The sequence below is a fragment of the Pleurodeles waltl genome, chromosome 7, assembly GCF_031143425.1.
Source record: "Pleurodeles waltl isolate 20211129_DDA chromosome 7, aPleWal1.hap1.20221129, whole genome shotgun sequence".
NCBI lineage: Eukaryota > Metazoa > Chordata > Amphibia > Caudata > Salamandridae > Pleurodeles > Pleurodeles waltl.
The window spans coordinates 971,687,654-971,712,188 of NC_090446.1; the positions used below are offsets into that span (position 1 = coordinate 971,687,654).

Sequence of the window (24,535 nt, forward strand, 5' to 3'; positions counted from 1 at the left end):
CTGATTTAGACGAGAACTTTAATGTCTTCTCGGCGGTGCATTCTTACACCATCAAACTAAGGTCGAGGTAAAGCCACTGTTCATGATGGCAAAGTGACTATCTGCTCCACCTTGGCGATAACTGAGTAGTTTAGACGCTATGCCGCCAGATGTCGCCTTACTGTGCCTGTGATACATTTCTCTGTGGAATTGACTTCTGATCCTCTGATTGGGGTCTTCCATCACGGCCAAACCGTACTGTCTTACTTTGAAGCCCTACTTGACATTTTGTTAGGGGCTTGAAATAAGCCTAATATAGGGTCCCTGTTGATTGGGCTGTATCTCATAGGCACCGACCAGCCCCTGGTGATCTGGTCTCCCTTCTACAACATCCTACACCTCACAGTTTAGTGGTGCAGGCTGATTCCGCATCACGTGATATTGACTCTCTCCCTCGTTCCATCTGATAGAGATTCCAGAAAACTTTACCCTTGTGGCAGGCGGATTTTCTCCTCCACTAGTTCTGCTCTGCGTTCTCTTAATATGTCTTGCGTTCTTGGATGATTTTTCCCATTCATTTTGGGACTCATTGAAACGCATCTTGCCATCATTGCCGGATGATAACCGGATGGATCTTGCCCCTTTGATCCGAGATGGTGAGCCGGCAGCTAAGTTAATCATTCATTGGGGTATGGATACCACTGACTGTGGGTTGGGCCAAAGCCTCTTCACTGGCACTATGTCACCATGCCTAGTTATGTACCTCTGGATTTTCAGAGGCTGTTCAAGCTACTTTGACAAGCCTTTTGATGGTGTCCATTTATTTGGCGCACATGCTGACCCTGCTTTAAGACGTATTTGTGACAGATGGAGTGGAAAAGCAAACTAGCGATGTTTTTCGATCCATTCTGCTTAGCCAGTTCCTCCCATACTAGATTATGTTTATATTACTTTTTCTCACAAATGAGCCATACTTGATCAGTTCCCATGAGGTTTTTCTTTCCTTTGCCTGTTCCTCCTAATAAGAGCACCCAGTGGGGTGGTCCTGCTTTCTGTAGAACTTATTCGCTCTTACACTGTCACTGACAGGTTATTATTTTTTGCCCTCCCTGTGGGCTTATATATTACCGTGGAACTCTATGGGGGTTTTCATGCCTGCTGCTTTCAGGTAACTTTCTTTTTTTTATAGCATTGTGCAGATGCACTGTTGCTTTGTTCCCAGTTCTACAATACGTGGTGCAGAAGCGGTAGATTTCCTCTCCAGGCTTATCAATGGCAGCTCTTAAGCTGTTTATCCTTTTTTGTTTATTAAATTCTACTGGAATGACAGACCTTGTAGTTTTCTTTACTCTGAAGAAGAGCTTGGGCTCAGAAGTTGATACCTTCATGGCATGTACCTTACTCTAGGTGGGGTATATTTTAGTATGCTTGGTAATTATATGTTCGATGGCATCTGTCGCTGTAGATACGAATGTTTTGCAATAGCTCGCCATCTGGTGTTGGGCCGGAGTGTTACAAGTTGTTTTTCTTCGAAGAAGTCTTTCGAGTCACGGGACCGAGTGACTCCTCCTTTTGTCTCCATTGCGCATGGGCGTCGACTCCATCTTCAATTGTTTTTTTTCCGCCATCGGGTTCGGACGTGTTCCTGTCGCTCCGAGTTTCGGAACGGAAAATTAGCTAATTTCGGAAGATTTTCGTCGGTATTGTTGCGTTCGGGATCGGCGTACTTAGATTCAACACCGCATCGAAGATCGAAGAGCTCCGGTGCCCTTCGGGGTAGTTTTTCGATCCCCCGTCTGGGCCTGGTCGGCCCGACCGCGTGCTGAAGAACGCCGATGGAACGGACCCCGTTCCGTTTCTGCCCGAAATGCCACAATAAATACCCCTATACAGACCAACACTTGGTCTGTAACCTGTGCCTGTCACCTGAGCACAGTGAAGACACCTGTGAGGCCTGTAGTGCGTTCCGGTCCCGAAAGACACTCCGAGACCGTCGAGCCAGAAGACTTCAGATGGCGTCCGCGCCGACAGCCCACCGAGAGTTCGAGGAGCAGGAAGAGGAAGGTACCTTCTCGATCCAAGAATCGGACTCCGAAGGATTCGACGATACACAAACCGTGAGTAAGACGTCGAAAACCACACAGAGGAAAATTTACAAGGCCCAGGGGACGCCACTGCCATCAGGCCATGGCTCCACCCATAAATTCGGTGACCGACCGTCGGCACCGAAAAAGGCCCAAACAGTGCCGAGATCGTCCGACTCCGGTCGAGACACCGGCACGCAGCCTTCTCGGGACCGAGAAAGTGCTGGAGACAAGCCTCGACACCGAGATGCCGGTGTGGACACGGCTCGACGCCGAGACAGCGGCACCGAAGAAGATCGACGCCAAGAGGTTTCGGCCCCGAAAAAGAAAAAAGTCACCTCGGAGCCGAAAAAACACGCAGACAGGGTTTCGGTGCCGAAACAAACTGCAAGCGACCCAGCTTCAGGCTCTTATACAGAAGAGCACTCGCTAACCTCCCAAATGCAAAAGCATAGGTTTGAGGAAGAGCTCCAATCAACTGATGTGGACCATACGCAAAAGCGTATCTTCATACAGCAGGGGACAGGAAAAATAAGCACCCTTCCCCCCATTAGAAGAAAGAGAAGGTTGGAGTTCCAAACTGAACAGACACCACAACCAAAAGTGGTGAAAAGAGTTACCCCACCACCCTCTCCTCCGCCCGTGATTAACGTCTCACCAGCACGAACTCCATCACACTCCCCAGCTCACACCACCATAAGCCAGGGTGACCAAGATCAAGACGCATGGGACCTATACGACGCCCCAGTGTCAGATAACAGTCCGGAGGCATACCCTACGAAGCCATCTCCACCAGAAGACAGCACCGCGTATTCTCAAGTGGTGGCTAGAGCAGCACAATTTCACAACGTAAGCCTCCACTCAGAACAGGTCGAGGATGATTTTTTATTCAACACACTCTCCTCCACCCACAGCTCATACCAAAGCCTGCCTATGCTCCCTGGTATGCTCCGGCACGCGAAAGAAATCTTTAAGGAGCCGGTCAAAAGTAGGGCAATCACACCAAGGGTGGAAAAAAAGTATAAGGCGCCTCCTACAGACCCGGTTTTCATCACTACACAGCTGCCACCAGACTCTGTCGTTGTAGGAGCAGCTAGGAAAAGGGCCAACTCTCACACATCTGGAGATGCACCACCCCCAGATAAAGAAAGCCGCAAGTTCGATGCAGCTGGTAAAAGAGTCGCAGCACAAGCTGCAAACCAGTGGCGCATCGCGAACTCCCAGGCACTACTTGCGCGCTATGACAGAGCCCACTGGGACGAGATGCAACATCTCATTGAACATCTGCCCAAGGACTTACAAACTAGGGCAAAACAAGTGGTTGAGGAGGGACAGACCATTTCCAACAACCAGATCCGCTCCTCCATGGATGCTGCAGATACAGCTGCACGGACAATTAATACATCTGTAACTATCAGAAGGCATGCATGGCTCCGAACGTCTGGATTTAAACCAGAGATTCAACAAGCAGTTCTCAATATGCCTTTTAATGAAAAAGAACTGTTCGGTCCAGAAGTGGACACAGCGATTGAGAAACTCAAAAAAGATACGGACACTGCCAAAGCCATGGGCGCACTCTACTCCCCGCAGAGCAGAGGGAATTACAGCACATTCCGTAAAACACCCTTTCGAGGGGGGTTTCGGGGTCAGAGCACACAAGCCAGCACCTCACAAGCAACACCGTCCAGTTACCAGGGACAGTATAGAGGAGGTTTTAGGGGACAATATAGAGGAGGGCAATTCCCTAGAAATAGAGGAAGATTTCAGAGCCCCAAAACCCCTACTACTAAACAGTGACTCACATGTCACTCACCCCCTCCACACAACACCAGTGGGGGGAAGAATAAGTCATTATTACAAAGCATGGGAGGAAATCACTACAGACACTTGGGTTCTAGCAATTATCCAACATGGTTATTGCATAGAATTTCTACAATTCCCTCCAAACATACCACCAAAAGCACAAAATTTGACAACACACCATTCCAATCTCCTGGAGATAGAAGTGCAGGCACTATTGCAAAAGAATGCAATCGAATTAGTGCCAAACACACAAATAAACACAGGAGTTTACTCACTGTACTTTCTGATACCAAAGAAGGACAAAACGCTGAGACCAATCCTAGACCTCAGAGTAGTGAACACTTTCATCAAATCAGACCACTTTCACATGGTCACACTACAAGAAGTATTGCCATTGCTAAAACTACACGACTACATGGCAACTTTAGACCTCAAGGATGCTTATTTCCATATACCAATACACCCATCGCACAGGAAATACCTAAGGTTTGTATTCAAGGGAATACATTACCAATTCAAGGTACTGCCTTTCGGATTAACAACCGCACCAAGAGTCTTTACCAAATGTCTAGCGGTAGTCGCTGCACCCATAAGAAGGCAGCAAATACATGTGTTCCCATATCTAGACGACTGGCTAATCAAGGCCCATTCGTTAATACAGTGCTCAAATCACACAAATCATATCATACAAACCCTCTTCAAACTAGGGTTCACCGTCAATTTCACAAAATCCAAAATTCTGCCGCGCAAGGTACAACAATACCTGGGAGCCATAATAGACACATCAAAAGGAGTAGCCACTCCAAGTCCACAAAGAATTCGAAATTTCAACACCATCATACAACGCATGTATCCAACACAAAGGATACACGCAAAGATGGTACTACAACTCCTAGGCATGATGTCTTCATGCATAGCCATTGTCCCAAACGCAAGACTGCACATGAGGCCCTTACAACAGTGCCTAGCATCACAATGGTCGCAAGCACAGGGTCACCTTCTAGATCTGGTGTTAATAGACCGCCAAACTTACCTCTCGCTTCTGTGGTGGAACAACATAAATTTAAACAAAGGGCGGCCTTTCCAAGACCCAGTGCCACAATACGTAATAACAACAGATGCTTCCATGACAGGGTGGGGAGCACACCTCGATCAACACAGCATACAAGGACAATGGAACATACATCAAACAAAACTGCATATAAATCACCTAGAACTTCTAGCAGTTTTTCAAGCACTAAAAGCTTTCCAACCAATAATAGTTCACAAATACATCCTCGTCAAAACAGACAACATGACAACAATGTATTATCTAAACAAGCAAGGGGGAACGCACTCCACGCAGTTAAGCCTGCTAGCACAAAAGATTTGGCGTTGGGCAATTCACAACCAAATTCGCCTAATAGCACAATTTATACCAGGGATCCAAAATCAACTCGCAGACAATCTCTCTCGAGATCACCAACAGGTCCACGAATGGGAAATTCACCCCCAAATTCTGAACACTTATTTCAAACTCTGGGGAACACCTCAGATAGACTTGTTTGCGACAAGGGAGAACGCAAAATGCCAAAACTTCGCATCCAGATACCCACACAAACAGTCCCAAGGCAATGCCCTATGGATGAACTGGTCAGGGATATTTGCTTACGCTTTTCCTCCTCTCCCTCTCCTTCCTTACCTGGTAAACAAACTCAGTCAAAACAAACTCAAACTCATATTGATAGCACCAACTTGGGCAAGGCAACCCTGGTACACAACGCTGCTAGACCTATCAGTAGTACCCTGCATCAAATTGCCCAACAGGCCAGATCTGTTGACACAGCACAACCAAAAGATCAGACACCCAGATCCAGCATCGCTGAATCTAGCAATCTGGCTCCTGAAATCCTAGAATTCGGGCACTTACAATTTACCCAAGAATGTATGGAAGTCATAAAACAAGCCAGAAGGCCATCCACCAGGCACTGCTATGCAAGTAAATGGAAGAGGTTTGTTTGCTACTGCCATATTAATCAAATACAACCATTACACACAACTCCAGAACATGTAGTGGGTTACTTGCTTCACTTACAAAAATCTAACCTGGCTTTCTCTTCCATTAAAATACACCTTGCAGCAATATCTGCATACCTGCAGACTACCTATTCAACTTCCCTATATAAGATACCAGTCATTAAAGCATTCATGGAGGGCCTTAGGAGAATTATACCACCAAGAACACCACCTGTTCCTTCATGGAACCTAAATGTTGTCCTAACTAGACTTATGGGTCCACCTTTTGAACCCATGCACTCCTGCGACATACAGTTCCTAACCTGGAAGGTGGCATTTCTCATCGCCATTACTTCCCTAAGAAGAGTAAGCGAGATTCAGGCGTTTACAATACAGGAACCTTTTATACAACTACACAAGAATAAGGTCGTCCTAAGGACCAATCCAAAATTTTTGCCAAAGGTTATTTCACCGTTCCATCTAAATCAAACAGTGGAACTTCCAGTGTTCTTTCCACAGCCAGATACCGTAGCTGAAAGGGCACTACATACATTAGATGTCAAAAGAGCATTGATGTATTACATTGACAGAACAAAAAACATCAGAAAGACTAAACAACTATTTATTGCATTTCAAAAACCTCATGCAGGAAACCCAATATCAAAACAAGGTATAGCCAGATGGATAGTTAAATGCATCCAAATCTGCTACCTTAAAGCTAAACGACAGCTGCCCATTACACCAAGGGCACACTCAACAGAAAGGAGGGTGCTACCATGGCCTTTCTAGGAAACATCCCAATGCAAGAAATATGTAAGGCAGCCACATGGTCTACGCCTCACACATTCACCAAGCACTACTGTATAGACGTGTTATCCGCACAACAAGCCACAGTAGGTCAAGCCGTATTAAGAACATTATTTCAGACTACTTCCACTCCTACAGGCTGATCCACCGCTTTTGGGGAGATAACTGCTTACTAGTCTATGCAGAACATGCGTATCTACAGCGACAGATGCCATCGAACTGAAAATGTCACTTACCCAGTGTACATCTGTTCGTGGCATCAGTCGCAGTAGATTCGCATGTGCCCACCCGCCTCCCCGGGAGCCTGTAGCAGTTTGGAAGTTACCTTCAATTATTTATATATGTATCATCTCAACCTTAAATAGGTGCATACTTAGTCACTCCATTGCATGGGCACTATTACTACAATTCAACTCCTACCTCACCCTCTGCGGGGAAAAACAATCGAAGATGGAGTCGACGCCCATGCGCAATGGAGACAAAAGGAGGAGTCACTCAGTCCCGTGACTCGAAAGACTTCTTCGAAGAAAAACAACTTGTAACACTCCGGCCCAACACCAGATGGCGAGCTATTGCAAAACATGCGAATCTACTGCGACTGATGCCACGAACAGATGTACACTGGGTAAGTGACATTTTCATTATATATGTGTGCATATGCTGACCCGGGATAGGTCAGCTTGTGAACTATTAGTTCCTTGTTTGAGGCTACAGAGTTCCCCCTTTGTACAGTGTTATTTTTTCTAACTTAGTATCCCTTTTACAGACATGTTGATATTAGCAGCTCCAGGGTAGCCTCTGAGTGTTTTTTACCTTCTGATAAGAGAGTATTTGAATACACCTCTTATTTATCATGGTTATTATGTAGAAGTGTCTGGTTTACTTATGTGTGGTATTTGTGGAACGTTCTTTAGCAGAATGATATTCCATTGATGGGATAATACCCCATTGAGGATTTCTGTCTCAAAATTCCTTCTTGTGTTTTCAAAGAAGGTCGATTGTAACCTTCATTATTAGTTTATACGGGTTATATTTTTACCCTTGGTACATGCATTATGTTGAGTGATGCATGCCATTACTTATTGTTCATAGTAAAAGTTCTCTACCTTTGCTACATTTGGTACATTGTACACCCAAAGGTTATTGTCTTGTGAGCCTTAAGACACTATGGGACAGACGTACGACCGTTTGGTATTGCGACTCGCAATTTGCCAATTTTTGTGAACCACAAATTGCAAGTCCTAATACCTAATGTACAACAGTGTCTCCAACAATGTTAGCGATTCGCAGTGGGTCGCAAAAGGACCTTCCTCCTCAATATTCATGAGGCAGGTCACAATTTGCGACACACAGTGAATGGCTAAAATGTCAGGGATGGTGGCCTGGGGTCAGCAGACCACCATATCTGTGATTCTTTTTTTTTTTAATAAAGCATTTATTTTTCTGTAATGCAGCCCGTTTTCCTTAGAGGAAAACAGGTTGCATTACTAAAAGAAAATTGAAACATTTCCTTTTTCATTTTTTTAAGAGTTGGACCACTGCTTGCCCTTCAAAAATGTTTGCACCCCATTCGCAAGGGGGAGGGGTTCCTTGGGGACCTCTTCCCATTTGCGAATGGTTACCACCAACAACTGCATTCATTGTTGCAAAACAGTCCTACGTATCTTTGCGACTTGCATTCAAGAAGGAACTCTTTTGCCATGCCCATTCCCAATAGCGACTCTCAAGCCTGTGTTGCTATTCAGTATTAGATTACTGAATAGCAAAATAGCATTTGTACATTCCAAAATGCTTTTTTCTGTGGGTAAACGGTCCGATTCTGCTTATTGGGCCGTTTGCACTCAGAAAAAAGCTTGGTTAGTTCATCTTGCCCTGCGTGTTTCTTTTTTTAAGGTTCTGTCCTATAGCCATTACAGTTTTGGGGGCTGTTCTATACCTTTATGTAGACACTGTTGGTTTATACATGTTCTTCGAAAATTGTTTAATTTTCCTAGGAATATGTCATGCTTTCGTAAGTCTCCAAGGAGACGTAGTCTCTTAATCAATTTTATTCACTCCATTAATATTCTTGACTCTAGGGGTTGTTACAGCGCTTTTGCGTGTTACTTAAGATATCCTACTTTTCTGAGGAAAATTTTCCACTAATGGTGTACATTTTCTACTATATGCAGATGTTCATATTCGTTTACACATGAGAAGAGTAGGTGTTTGCCTCATAACTTCTACATTCTATATGAGACTTTTATTACTGAATTGAAGAATTATAGCTATTCTTGGTGACAAATGAATAAATCCAGTGTTTGTAAGGCGCAGCAAATCATCTGTCAGGGTCTCAAGGCACTACATTTTGTCAAATATTGTCATCATTCATCTGACTGTGGTTGTTGGTAGTTTGGGTTTACACTTTGAGTATTGTCCATAGTTAAAATGTACTAAATTAGTTGGATTCTTTTTATTATTGAATCCTTTAAATTTTTAGTTTTAAGTATGGGAAACCTTTTCTAGATAATCTGTAGATAGCTCTCTAGTTATATAGTATGGTCTCGTACTAACCTTGGTTTTCATCAGGTTATGAAGGTTTATTTTTCAAACTTAGCTTATTTAGCCTTATACTACTACTAAGGTGTGTGTGTATATGTATATATATATATATATATATATATATATATAGTATATACTTTGGCATGATGGTAATGTCTCAGGCAATTTATGTTGCTTTGTCAGTTTGGATGGCTGCTGCTTTCCTAAGTAGTATGTTCCATACTGTTGTATCAGTATGGTCTGACTGATTACTCAGCTTTATGTTTGTGTCTATAATCAATAATTTACTCTGATTAGTACATAATTGTTTTATTGTACTCCTATGTCAAATATGTATACACACACACACACATCCTAGAGTTATTTGTATTATCTCTAGTTAAATTTTCTAGGGAAAATCTGATTCTATGCCAATAGTTGCTATTGTTGTATTTAACTTCTTTTTAATACAGCATTTTAGTTTTACACTTTATCCATGTGGGTTGGACCTTTCTCTGTGTATTTTACAGAGCAGGTCTGGCTAGGATAGACCTTAATATTGCATGGGCTTATTGCTCAGTGGCATGCTGATCTATATTTCACAAGTATCAAACATGCAGTTCAGGTCTGATTATATGAGCAAATGAAATTCTATTCATATGGTCCTTTGGCAAAATTGTCTTGCTGTCATAGGTAACGTTTTCACCATGCTTTCAATGTCTTTGTGATTTATATTACTGTGGTCTTTTTTTAAAGTTCCTATGGGGTGGGCATGCATGGGTTCAGATCCCATTAAGGATGCAAATAATTGTATAATCATATTGTTGGGTCACTTCCGGCACAGATTTGTCGTACTAACGTGGATCATTTTTTTCCTAGGTATTTTAATATTTTATGACTTTTTACCTGTGGTTCCTTCCACAGGTTTTTACTTTGTAGAGTATGTTATTGCTCACCTAAATTATTACGAATTCCTGGTCTTTCTCTTGCTATAGGCCAGTTTTGTTTTACTTAGAGACTTTTTTAATGATCTCAGTTCCCAGGCCCGCCTCTGGGGAGATTATGACTTTAGTATCTGATTCTAAAGAGAGGAATCTGCGGCTAGATGTCTTTATCAGATGAAAAAGGTACTTACCTTTGATAATGCATTATCTGGTGAAAACAGCTGCAGATTCCTGAACGATCCCCCTCGCTCTGCGAACTGAGTTATCATTTGTCTCAAAGATTTTGTTATGAAAATTCACATCCTGAATAAAGAATTCAGTGGCTTAGCTAACTGTTTCAATAGGCAGTTTCTATATGTGGCTCCATGTTTTGAGCGCTGAAAAATAGTCACTGAAGAAACTGACGTTGACACTTCGGAGAGGAGGTTATGTGTACTCTGATGATGTCACATCCAGTGGAGGACATTGGTGGGCAGTCACACCACACCCTCTTTCGACACACAGACATGCGTGAGAAAAAAGTTTCCAGATCCATTCTCACGCCTGGGGAAGATTCTAGAGTAAAGAATGTGCAGCTTGATCCTTTCTCTACCAGATAATGTGTTCCCAAAGTAAGTAATGTGTTCAACAAGTGGTATCTACTAGAATCATAAATATATTGCGAAAGCTGCACTACTCAAGTGGAAAAGGATGTAGAATGGGAAGGAAATTATAGTTGGTCTTAAAAGTGAATAATGGCACTGTAAACCCCCTCTTTACAGATGGTGCACTCCCAGAAATACAATTATTGGCCCCGTAGGGAAGGTTACTAACAGAATAGTGCACAGATCTGCTCATTTATCAAGCTGTCGCCGTGTTCAATGTAGTTGATACAGTTAGAAAATGACCATATGTCACAGGAGGGCAGTATCACTGTTAAACAACGATTGATAAACAAATGTTTGTAACGCTGTGTTGGTTATATTGCATTCAGTGGTATAACATTTTCCATAAAGAAAGAGACATTCTGTTAATTCGTCAACACTGTCCTCTGCTTGCTGGAGCTACATGCTGTGATGTTCCTCTCATATTGTGTATAGAGTCCAAATCTTGGGCCTTTCCAGTAATCCTGGGCTTTTCCAGTAATTCTGGGCCTGATCATTTTTTAGAGGTTACAGGGTTGAGTAACTCAGAGGTGTATAGACCTATGACTGTGCAGCCGTAGCTTACCTATAAGTCTTAAATTGTGCTATTGGTGTGGCGAGACCTATTGTACACTCCAGCAGACTGTTACTTACAGTATCACACACTCAGTCGTTTAACATGATCTGTGCATCACACACACAAAAGCTGTATAGCATGCTGTCATTGTGCTACCGGCAACCCTCAGTTCCAACGTATTCACAAACACCCCTCATCACTTCCCCACCAAAAATGGATACTATTCAACACCTGTCCCACTACATTTATAATTTGGTTTACCAAATACAACCAAACGTTAGACAGATGGCCTGACACCCTAATGGACAACATACAGCACCAAACCATGTAGTTGGTAAAGTGTTGTCATTTCAACAGCACATCCTTCCCGCCCTACTAAATGCATCTTAGAAACAGATGTAGTTAGCATAAAGATACGAGCCCCGCACAGCTTTCCATCAAAGCTATATAGTTCTCTAGAGATGCTCATCTGGAGAGCAGTGTACTTAGGCCAGGCAACGGATAACCATAAATCCCAACTGAACAAAATGAAATGCGGTGGCCTTCGGCGCAAACACACACACCATATAGAGCACCACAAGATCTAGGACAGTCAGACACACTGTACATTTCATCAGTGCAAGTTATTATTAAGTTAAAGCTTGAACAAAATAGTCTTTAATAACCAGACACAGCCCTTCAAAACTGCTCGATGGAAATACTACGCCGCATGTAAAGCATACTTCGTTTACGAATGTAAGGGTGTCTTTACATAGTGGAAGTGTGCTGTACCATTTCTGCTTTACTGGCACAGTGCCGCGCCTCCTTTCTGAGAGTTACTTGGGGATTCTGATGGCTTGGGAGATTTTGTTCTGCGAGACGCCCTAGGCCTTTCTGCTGTTTTCTTTTTATTGTGAATTTTATATTTTATTCTTTGCTGCTCATACCTTCTTCAAAATTGTATTTCTGGCTTCGCTAACGCTGGCTGAATTATACAAAGAAAGATTAGCTACTAAAACATGCACATGTGTATTTTTCTCTAAGAAAAATCTAAGGACACAGCGCTCCTGAGGCAGCCCAAGCCGCAGTAACGGCCACTAAATATTTAATGGGAATGGGGCGGTGTTCTGTAAATACTGCACCCGTTCCTTTACAGATGGGAGACAGCACAGCTACGAGAGGGGGCACCGACGGAGGCACAAGCAGAGATTCAAGCGTTCATCTTAGAAACTGTTCCGCCCCCACACCTCAGTCCTGACCTGCAACACTTGCTTTTGTTCCTGCACTGAGACCCACACACACTTGTGCCAGTCCTTGTCATCCGGAGCAGAGCACCTCATACTACTGAGCCAGGCCTCTTCTGTTCTGCAACACCCTCTAACGTTCCCTGTGACTTTTGCACTGTTTCACTTTTGTCAACACCAATTTATTTGGAGACATGTTCTTCCTCCAGTGGGATGTACGCGGGTGACGGTTGGTTCCCTAAACGTGGCACACCTAATCACTCCCAATAAAAAAGAGGACATCATCAGCATAGTACGTTTCTGAAAGAGAAAATCACGTCACCACTGCCCTTCCGACGTGTTGGCATGTGTCTGGGCTTTTAACTACGCCCACTGCACGCCCGTCACTGTCACTTCTTCATGGGCTTGCCTTTCAAAAATCCTTTGTTTTCGTTGGAAAATGCTTTACGTTTGCCCCTCCTTGGGGAGATTTGGTTACCGCCTTGGCCATCGACCCTGTTATATGGACAATTGCACTTTTGCCAATAACTTTGACTGCAAGCGCACTTCTTTTTCCTTTTGTGACTGTTCTTGGCGCTCATGGCGTCAGTGGCACTTTGAATTGGCTCGCTTACGTCAACTATTTTACTTGTTATTTTCAGTTTGTGAACAAGAAAAGTCTAGTTAGGATTTTACAACTCCAAAAGCTCTAACTCAAACAAACGCGAGACCCATTTCATTGTAAATGCATGTTTACCTTGGGAGGACTCTTCTGGGCTGGATTATTTCCCAAGCTGTGATCAGTGGCGGCTCCTCCGTTTGGGCAGAGGAGCGGCAGCTGCAAAAGCTTTTAAAGAAAACAATAACAAACTGTTTATTATTGTTTTATTTGAAAGGGGCGGGCCACATTTGTGATGTGCACTGAGGGGGGAGTGCTCAGCACTCCCCCTTCACAGCACATGTGTGTTTGGCCGGCCATCTCAGGCCAGCCAAACACACATGTGCTGTAGGCTCTCTCCAACCCAGCAACTCTGTTGCTGGGCTGGGCTAGAGAGAGCCTGCACAGCCTCCCAGTGTGCGTGGGAGTGCCCTGGTTGGGCACTCCCAGCCAATCCTGACACGTCAGGATTGGCGCAGGTCAGGCTGGGAGCCTGTGCCTGCAGCAAGGAGCGTTGAGGAACAGGGGAGAGGCGGAGGAGGTAAATGGAAAAAAAAAATGAAATTAAATGTTTATTCCCTCCCCCCAACCCACACCTTCCGGGGCCCGCTGGCTGTTACAGGCTGTGGTCTCTTGAAGCAGAAAAAGGGCAACTTCAGAGTCTATATCTATGGAACCCTACCCAACAGTCCGTTATATTTGACATAGTGGTAGGGAAAACTCAGAGAGGTAGCTGCCTTGTTTTTTCTTTCAGCATGTCTAAGTCTATCCATTCTTTCGTCTTCCAGAATGTGACATCTATGTTTCAGAATGAGACATTCGCTATTATGGCGAATTATGGATGGACTATGGAAAGCATTGCCTTTTGCCAGTCAAAGTCGTTCCTTTGAGTTACATTATCGTTTAGGTGTCAAAGGCCGCGTCTCTGCTGAGATCTCTTGGGCATTGTCTTTCCGGTGCATCTTGTTCCTGCTGTACAGCTGCAGCTTGTCACCTTTCTTTGATCTGCCTAGATGTAAAGCAGTATGAATTATGCAGTCTGCTCAGTGCTTTGCCATGGGAGGGAGGGTGGATTGTGCCTCTTTGCTTTTAGAATTGAAACGAGCAATGATCTCCAGTTAAGTCTCACTAACAAGTATCTCTTTGTTTTCTTCTGTCCTTCTCTTTTCTGCCTTTCTTTCTCCCCTGTTAACTTGGATTAATCGTCCATTTAACACCCCCCCCACCCCTCTCATCATTCCCTCTCACCACTCTAGATTGCCGATGACGGAGATGAAGGTGGCGTGCACAAAAATTACATCTCGGCCACACTGCAGACTGGTTTCTGTGACTGGAGTGGGAAATACTTTGCACAACCCGTGATGAAGGTAACTGGAGACACCTCTTGCGAGCCTGCTCAGCAGTGGAGGAAGACTAGTGCATTCTCCTCAAAGAGAAAGAGAGAGAGGTCCATGCCTGCCCCCGTCCAAGTATATGTGTTGACCCTCTTCTCCGGTATACACAGTCATTACTGTTGCTTACCTACAAATTAACAATTCACCTCAGTAACACTCACACCCTCCATCACTGCTTTGTTGCGCAAGGCAAAACTTTTCTGGAGAGCCCTCTTATACACATTCATTATATATGGCGTTCGGTGTGGTGGGTATTCAGAGTCCTCTGAGCTGTATTCTTGATGTTGAATAATTATTGTTTGTGTGTACCCAATGTCTCCCCTACCAGCTTCAAAAGCAGAGGGAATCTTGTTCAGAAGTTTGTAGACCAAGATTTTGGGTTTTTGTCCTTACCTTCCAATTTAAGAAGACGATTGGAGTGAAACCTAGCCAGTGAGGGCTTTACAGATTTATTTTCTCTTATCCTCCACTACCTGCTAGATGGTGATGGAGCACTCTTCTTTAAAAGTTCTCCCTTGTTAACCTCTCCATTTGGTTCTGAAGAGTGTCACTTGGATTCAGTGGTAGAATTGTATGCATGCAATTCAATGTTTATCCCATACCTAACTAGATGTCCTCTGGTTATCTCCCTGTTGGTAAAGAAAATATTTTCTTTGTTAGACAGTCACCCATTCTATTAGTGGCATGCTTCATCATCGAGTCTCATCCTGGTCCCTAAAGTCTGGAACGGCTCAACCATATTCTAGGAAGCACTTTGGATACTTCTCGAACCAGGCCTTTTAAAGAATATAAGTACCTCAAACAACCAAGGTGTCCCTTTAATTGTGGTTGCTTGGGCATGGTTAAAAAGGTTCTATGTAGGATGTAAGGCTGCTACCCCAATAACTAGTTGACATGTTTCAACCCCAATGTCACAGACCTTTGTAGAAGTCGTTGTACTAACCTTAGCTTTCACCATGCCACTAGTGCCATCCCTCATTTATCTACTCCACTTCTCCCTCTATCAGCATAGACTGCATTATTCCCTCTCATAGGAAAACTTAGAAAATGTTTAAACTTTACCGTACAGTGACCCTAAGATTACAGCATTCCAAGCTTTCACTTCATGCTCAGCAGCTTCATGTGGTGCACATGACCATGTGAAGATGGAAGCAAATGCACAGAGCTCTTCGAGCCCCTACTGGCTTTGCCTTTGTGCTCTTTCAGTAGGAATCCTTGTTTAAAAAAAAAAAGAGTCTGAAAATGCATCGCCATGAATTACAGGGAGCTGGGGAAAGGTGGATTGTGATGAGACGTGCAGACGCAGGGGTGAAGCGACATCGTACCAAGCTACAAAGGAAAGGCAAAGTGAATGGGTCATCGGATAGAACGCATAAAAATACTTAAAGAGAATGGGTGAATGGCATGTTCCTGATGTGGGGTCGATGTGCACTTTGCTCTTTCTAAATATACGGAAATATTTAGAGACTTCTGCAGGAGAGGATCTTAGATATATTCACATTTGGCGGTTAGCTATCAGACCACCTATAATCATGCTTTCCTTAACTGCATTCTGCTTTTCACTGCAAATCCTAATTTGGGAAAATGGTTGCAGTCACAAGGGCAGGACTTGGGTTTCCTGGCATTCTTTTATGTGTAATGCGTTTGTTGTATTCACTTTGTCAACCTGAGGTGCCTCATAGTACTTCAAGAGCACAAGAGAGATGGAAAATGGGGACTACTCAGGAGCAAACAAAGAGGCCAAGATAGGACAAAGGGCAAAGAAAGAGAAAATGAAATGAATGAGAAGGTGGTGCCTTGTGACAGAACAGAGTCCTTAGCAGCTTTGTTATGAAGATGGATTTAAATGCAGTGTTATTGAAAGGCAGATAAAGTGGAAAACACTACTGTTAAAAGTGAGAAAAAACAGGGGCCTATTACATAAATTACCTCCAGGGGCTCGACAGGTGTTTGCAACAGCTTTGCGCTACCGATAGCTCTGGTCCACATATCACACCATCACTATCAGCAAAGGGCGGTCCCTCATTTGGATGGGGCCGTGGACCCATATAAATGAGGGCATCCTTTTGCCTCTGCGCCCCCGCCGTATTATAGACGCGGGCGCAGAGGCAAAGAAGCTGGCAGCAGGCACACTCACATTGTGCCACCTAAAAGGTAATGGACTGTCATTGCACCCCCTGATGGCATCCCTCAGGAGGAAGGAAACCCCTCAGACATTCCCATGCAGGTGGGTGCTGTCACTCACTGCACCCGCCTGCAAGGTGATCTCTAATCCCCCCCTTAAAAGTGTAGTCGCGTTGCCGCCTGCACAGTGAAACACGGAGCGGCTTCAAAGCACCGCTCCGTTTTTCACTTGAATGGCAGCACAAGTTTGCAGCTACCCTGTGGGCAGCACATTCAACATAATAGGGCTCACTTTCTCTGTTTGCACCTGGCGCATCTGTTTGAAGGTGAGCTGTGGTGCAAACAGAGAAAGTGCGCTGTATGCGTAATATGGGCACTGGGCATGTAAGCAGTACTGTCCCTCTAGCGATGACTGCATAAAGTGTAGGGCTGCTTAAAGTAGATACATTATTTTCCACCTTTGATTGGGCTATCCTTTTCCTTTAAGGCCTGGCTTTCTCATCTGTGAAGGTTAGTAAACTTGTATCCTGTCCTTGTCTCTCTTTCACTGGAGCCCGCCCTTCCTTCTGTACTCATCTCTGTTTGCAAGTTTTGTGGTTTCATTACTTGTTTCTTGTTTTCAAGATCCCAGAGGAGCACGACCTCGAAAGCCAGATTCGAAAAGAGAGAGAGTGGCGGTTTCTAAGGAATGCTCGTGTCCGGAAGCAAGCACAGCAAATGATCCACCGTGGTAAATAGATGTGGGTGGGAAGGTGTTATGGGGTTAGGCAAGAGTGATGTGGTTCTAGAGGCGAGGAGATGACAAGCCATGGTGTGGGTTGTGAATGGAGGTCAGCCATGTGTGGGGTTGTTGAGCTGGGTGAGGGAAATGAAGGGTGTAAGTTTTAGAAGTGAGAATATTTTTTTCTTCATTGTGTTTTGGTGAAATTACTATGTCTCTACCTGCCAGATTTTCCCTCTAATATGAATACTCGCGCCTAACTGAGTTATTGTGGGCTGCATGTTAACATACTTGACCATTCATTTTTCAGTATACCTTTGCATTCTGTTTGACAATTTTTATATGCTACTTTGCATTCTATTTCTTTAGTCTTCAGCCTTTTAGTTTATCTTCTTTCCCATTACAGTAGAGACAAGCTAACTAGGGCCATAAAGCTGTTAAGCAGAGGCAATTACCTAAAAAATGAGTTGAGGTCAGACCACGCTCTGACATCCTAATTGATGTATATAGAGCTCTGGTGTTGATTTAATGGGTGTCTACTGGTCCTGTTAGCTGTGTGACTTGTGTCCAATGTGGAATCAGTTCCCTTGAAAGCTCAGGGAATGCTTCTGATTGATCCACTATCAGCACTTTAATTTTCTGAGCCTATGCAGCTCGGAGCTCTGTCACATACCACCTCAGGTGAAAAGGCCAGGGTGAATGTATAAAGGTATGATCCCAGTCTCATGCCACATTGGTGCCACATATCAAAGTTATCTTCTAGTCTAGTATAGTAAATAGAAGTATGATTTTGACACGGCTAGATAACCAGTGGAGAGAAGTGCATGTGATAGGCGACACAAAGGAGACTAAGTGACAAAAGAAGTGGACCAGAGGGGAAAAAATAAAGGGAACTGCAGAGAAGGTCTTGAAGGGATGTGGGAGACTTAGAGGGTGGCGAGATGGGACGGGAGGATTATGTACCCAATGGGTTAGACATTGCACACTCTTCTTCCTACCCAGAATGAAGTTCACTAGTTAGAAGTGAATGATAGAAACAGCATAGAGTCTGAGTCCTCACTACTAAAGTGGTCCCATCTTCAAAGAAACCAATGTGTTATTTATGCATGAGACACAAAATCAAAAATGTGAAATAAAAGGAAGAGAAAGAAAAGATTAGATTACATCTGCAAAATGAGAATCTAAACAATAGTGATATCTAGGAATAAAAATCTGAAGCAAATGTGAAATTTAACAATTAGAATACTAAAGCGAAAGGGAGACCTCTTTGCAGGAGACTCGGCAGCAGAAAGGTGATAACTTGGAATGAGAATCTAAATAATAAGGATGAAGTATGGACTAAGAAGCAAAAAAATAAAGGTGAAATCACGTCGTACTGGGAAATTTAAACCTAAGCTCAAAACGTTATTATTCTGGGATTGCTATCCCCTGTAATATTTAATGGAGGCCAGTGCTTACTAACATTTTTATTCAAATTAGTTAGTTAATAAATGTCTTTGTTGCTATGTTTATAACCTAAGGCACGTAACTGAAGTCTGAAGATGAGAATCTAATTTCAATGGATCAACCAGGAATGAAAAGCTAAAGTACAAAGGTCAAATATATAGCAAAGAAAATCTAAGGGCAACTGTACATTTAGTGAATCGTAGGATATGTAATTAAAGGGAAAAAAGGTGGATTAGGTGATAGAAATACAGAAAAGTGAATGTGCCCTTTAGTAATAATAATATCAGCACCCAAATGTGAAAGGATTACGATTATGTGACGAAAAGTGATAAAATCTGGGAACCTAAAGAGCATCCTCTAAGAGTGAGATTGGAAGTACACATGTGAAAAATCTAGGAATCAAAACCTAAAAAATCAAAGGGATAATTTAGGACTAAGAATATAAAGCCAAATATGAAATATAGGAATGAAAATCAGGAACACATGTGAAGCCTTTAATCAGGATACACAAATAAAGGTGAAATCGGCGAATGGTAATCTAAAGAGCAATGGTGAAATGTGGAAATGTCAATTTAAAGACCAATAATAAAATCTGTTTTTGAGAATTTAATGCTCAAAGGTGAAATCTAGGTCACTTTAGTTCTGTCAGTGAATTACAAAAACATTTGTAAATATTGAAGACACAGTTCTAGACTGCCAACTGAAAAGTGGTGTAAGGGTTTTTTCAATGGCCGGAGATCACTGTCGAAGGTGTGTGTGTTGGTTGGGGTGTAGGTTTGGGAGCTCTAGTTTATTTTATTGACTTTTCAGAGGCACTTGTCTGGCTGAGAAATCTCCTGAGTGGAACGTTAACCTTTGGTAGGTGCCATTAGCCCACCTTTGGTAGGTGCCATTAAGATAAAATGACGACCAAGGTTTTTAAGTTTTTCAAAGATTCTTTCTTTCCCTTCCAGGTATTTCAAGGCTGGATGATCAAATCTTCATAAATCGCAATCCTGGCGTTCCCTCGGTCATCAAGTTCCATCCCTTTACTCCATGCATTGCTGTAGCAGATAAGGACAGTATATGGTAAGAGGCGGGAAGCCCCAGAGATTGGTTTAGAGGTCAAAAGTCAATATCAGGCATAATAATTGGATATTAAAAAATTAGGACAGGAATGGTCTGCTGCATGGTATATGGGTGTGAATCCCTGTCCTGAGCACCTGACTGTATCTGTACCTGGTATTCTGGTATGTTTTTGGCCTTGGAGTTGCACTAATTGAGCATGTGTCCAGAGGCCTACACTAGTCCCTGAAAATGCAAGGTCCATGACCTGTCGTGTGACCTGTAGCAGCACATCAAGCGTACCCTCATAATGACCAAAGGACTATTATCCATTTCTTAGGTTTAGCACGTAAGGCAGTGGTGGCAGCATAACGTGTTTCCATCTCATATAGTTGGGTAGACCCTTTCTTAAAATCTGTGTCAGTGAGGATATGGCTCTTATGTGAAAACCCTGAAACTTGTGCTGACAATCCTGTGTGTATTTCAAGTGGGAGTGCAGTATGTGTATAGCACTTGTGTTGTAGTAGCATTTTGTGCGTTTGAGTCCGATTACTGAGATCCATTTTGAATGCCTCTGGTTCACCATAGCGCAAAATGAAGGATTAGGACAGGTCCCCCAGACAGTGGCAATATTTTGTCTGTATTCTTGTTGCTGGGGTGTGGAGGTACAGCCACCGAAATGAGGGTGAAGAGTAGGCTTACTTTAGAAATCTAATGCAGACTTTGTTAGCAAGGAGCCGCTGATAAGTTCAGTTTGAACACTGCCAATTTGTAACATGGTAGGGGGGTAATGGTTTGACTGTATATTCTGTCAAGGTGAGGACGTTTCTAAGTGTGGCCTGCCCTTTTGTCTACTCCTGAGTATTACTTAAGAGAGGCTGATGATGGGCATGTGCAGGAACCTCACACTTCATTGTGTTCATGTTGTGTGTGTCCCTGTTTGGAGACAACCTTTTGTTGCCTCCTGCGAGAAGCATCACTTTACACAAATTCTGTCTGAATGCAGTTGAAAAAGAACCATCCTAAGCCAGTTCTGAAGTTTAGTACAGTGGATCTAGATTCTATTTCTACATGGAGGATTAGAGCAGGTCCCCCAGACAGTGTGCTCACGGTTGCAACAGACCAGGCTTATTCCATCCTAGGACTCGTCATTCATCAGTGTATATATGGGCAGACAACACTACCTCAGTGTACTACATCAGTAGATAAGGAGGGACCAAATCACCAGCACTCTCACAGGAGGTCCAGCAACCTGAGCATGGGCAAAGCAGCAATTTCTCAGAGGTACGAACAGGCAGACTTATTCACAGAGTAGGTGGAGATTGCGATGAATTGGAACCGCTCACTTCCATCCAGGAATGAGAAGAAGTGCATTACTACGAAATGGAATGGAATGTTACATGAATAGTCGTCAAACAAGAACATTGCACTATCATTCCTGTAGCCCCAGCTTAGTCCAGAAAGTACTGGTACTCAGAGCATCTGAGCTTGTTGACTTCCATTTCACATTGGCAAGGCTCTGTTCCTCCTGTCATTACAGAAGACCCAGCACTTCATTCGGACCCAAATTCACTGGCTTTGACTGCTTGGCTTCTGAGCACAATGAGGTGGCACGATTAGACATTCTGGGTAGCTGTAGGAACATCCTTGCTAAGGCAGTGCACCATGCACAAATATAACATAGCAAGCGAAGTGTTAGTGTTTTTGTACATTGTGTGTTTCTAAGGACTTCACCAATTACATTCTTTATTGTCCAATGTGCCTCCTTGTTTTCTACATCTGCCTTAGTCTGGCTTCCACCATACCTCCATAAAAGTGAACTGTTGGCTGTCTCTAAATTTCAAACCTCTAGCTCCGACCTCCTATCTTATTTCATGAAGGGATTCCTAAAAGGCCTATTGAAGGCATATCTTCCTGTCAGAACCTACCAGTGCCCTAGGAGTTTAACACAGTGCTTTCACAATTAATGAAGAGCTCCCTCAAACCCATTCAGAAGGAAGAATTGAAATACATGTCAATGAAATCTGCATTAGTACTGTCCATTATTTCTTTTCAGAGAACAGAAGAATTGCAGACGTTATCAATCAAAAATCTATAAGTCAAATTTGCCAAAGTCATTTCTTTTACATGAAGACGTATCCTTCATGCCAGGCATGGTACTCTCATTGCCATACTTTTACAAACATCTTTTACATACAAATCCATCCTTCATGTCAGACATGACAGACTTATTTGCGCCTAAATGAGTATGCCATTGTAGCATCTTTCTTCCCCATCCCATCCAACTCTATGTTTTTAGATATAGTTAGGTGTTTGAAATTTTAACTAACCAACGTAAAACACTTCAGTAACTCCATAATCAGCTATTTGTCTCATTCAGCCAGCCAAGTAAAGGTATGCTTCTGTCAAAACCAGGAATTGCAAGATCGATTGCAGCAGCAGTAACCTGGTTTCATTAAAAAGCCAAAGGCACATATAATACAAGAGGTGTAGCGGAGACATCAGCTTTTGCACACAGGATTGCTGCTCATGATAATCTGCAGGGCGCAACTTTGAAAAGCAGGGACACATTTATAAATCATTGCTGTCTTAAGCAGCAAGGGACTTGGCTGTAGGGCAGGTTGTTTTTTGCAACATCTTTCCATCGGATGAACCTTGTTCCCCCCCATCCTTTATTAAATTTAACGTCTACTGTTTGCTTTTCTTTTTCATTCATGTGAATCTGTGAAACATCTAAGGCTGGATAAGAAAATGAGTTAACTGTAAATTCAGTTCTCCAGGGTTGGTATTTGTCATCGATTCACCTGCTGTCTATTTTGACTCACCTGTTGCTACTATTTTATGACCTTTTATATATGCTGAAATTACCTCTGGGAGTGATGAAGGTCATAACTCTTCAACCTCATTGGCTGATTAAATGGTTACTGAATGTGCACTGGTTTGTAGTTGTTTTCATGGAAAATTTAATATACTTCTCAGTATGTAGCAGAGGCTCCCACTTCAACTACAAGGAAGATTCAAACATGCAAATCTATGAAAGATACCAATGCTAAAGAACTAAAGTTGCAGCTAAGGAGCTTGTTTTTATTTCTTTCATCACAGTCTCCTCTTTCGTTCTGTATATATGTTCTGTATTAGGTTTTTTCCGACACTTTTAGTTGTCAGTCAGGTTCTTGTAATCGTATAATTAGTAAAATAATCTATACGTTTACATACAAAGATGGACTTTCATCTTTTCAAGAGTCATTCACATTTTGCCTCAGCCCCCAAGGCAGCCTACAGCATGGGGCAGTTGGTCATTCCACTTCAGCTATGGTTCTAATGCCAGTGTTGTCCTTAATTGGATCAGCCCACTGTATAGTCATTTGATGTGTGCGGTATCATACCCAGTGAGTGACAGCATTTTGCATAATCACATCTTCATCTACTTAAATTAGCCCCTTAGAGGAGGTTAGTCAGTTTTGCTGCCTGGCCACTCCTTTTCACTGTGCCCAACAGCTTCTCTTTTAACTTCAGAGTACTTGGCAGCTCCCCATTCACTGCATTCAGGTCATTCTTTTATTTTATTTTTTCAGAGCACCTGGCAGTTTGCCAACAAATATAATTGTGCTGCTTATTTTGAGCCTCCACTTGCATGCTGACCTCTAAACCTGGTGGCCATCTTGAAACAATAGGTTTCATAATGTATCATTGTTTAACCTTTGCAAGATGGCTTGCACATTTGAAATCAATCTGGCAGCCATCTTTGAATGGTAAACCAGTGGCATTCTTTGGTCAGCATTTTTTACAAGATGCCTACCACATTTAGACAACAGCATGTTTGCTTCTTTGTTTTTTTGTATTTCTATTGACTGCTTGTTTTGTTGCCACACATGTAGTCCTGTGTATATTCTCTATATGCAGAGATTGATTTCTGTTCACATCAGATCATATATCTTTTCTGTACACAAACATATTGCTTCCGGCATGCACAAATTATATTGTTTCCCTTTATACTTACTGTGTCTTTCTAATAGTTTATAAGGAATGGTGGGTGTGTGTGTGTGCGCACAGATGAACATGCATTGTCTTCCTTGTGGATTGTTGTTGCATACACATTTTGTCCTTTATTTTTGTAGAATGAATCTTTTTCTGTATTCACATTCTGTGCTTTACAACGCCATCTAGCGGTTGGGTCCGGAAAATTCTTGTTAGTCCTCTTTCTCTCTCTTTTTTTTGCGTCTCTTTTTCCCTCTGGGTGTCGTTTGTAGCCATTTGATGCGATCTTCCTCCTATGACATCAGACGTGTGCCTTGGAAGCCTCTTTGCGTGGTCGCCATTTTCAGATTCCTTTTTTCTGCCATTAGATCTGTAGGCAATATCTGAACCTCCACGGATGCCGAAGGAATCACTGAGGATCATACATCAGAACATTGAGGGAATAAGAGAAAAAAGGTTGGAAAGACAAAGCACACCGATAATCACAGAAAGGTACACAACGACTACCAAAAGAAATACTGGGATCACATAAGTCACCGACCATGCAATTGGATAATGCACAGAAGAGATGAAGAAGCCACCAAGAGAAATGGAGAATACTCCTTTTAGATTCTGTCCCAAGTGCCACTGAAACCT

At 43.0% G+C, this 24,535-nt stretch overlaps 1 protein-coding gene across 3 annotated transcripts in view; it reads left to right on the forward strand.

Annotated features, from left to right (window-relative positions):
- Positions 1 to 24,535, forward strand: part of RPTOR (regulatory associated protein of MTOR complex 1) — a 1,432,785-nt gene that overhangs the window by 1,102,013 nt on the left and 306,237 nt on the right. For all 3 annotated transcript variants that reach the window (XM_069199733.1, XM_069199735.1, XM_069199734.1), the window contains exons 24-26: positions 14,449 to 14,559; positions 17,335 to 17,440; positions 19,831 to 19,945. In XM_069199733.1, the coding sequence (XP_069055834.1) occupies positions 14,449 to 14,559; positions 17,335 to 17,440; positions 19,831 to 19,945 (332 nt within the window). The remainder of the gene's footprint in view (positions 1 to 14,448; positions 14,560 to 17,334; positions 17,441 to 19,830; positions 19,946 to 24,535) is intronic.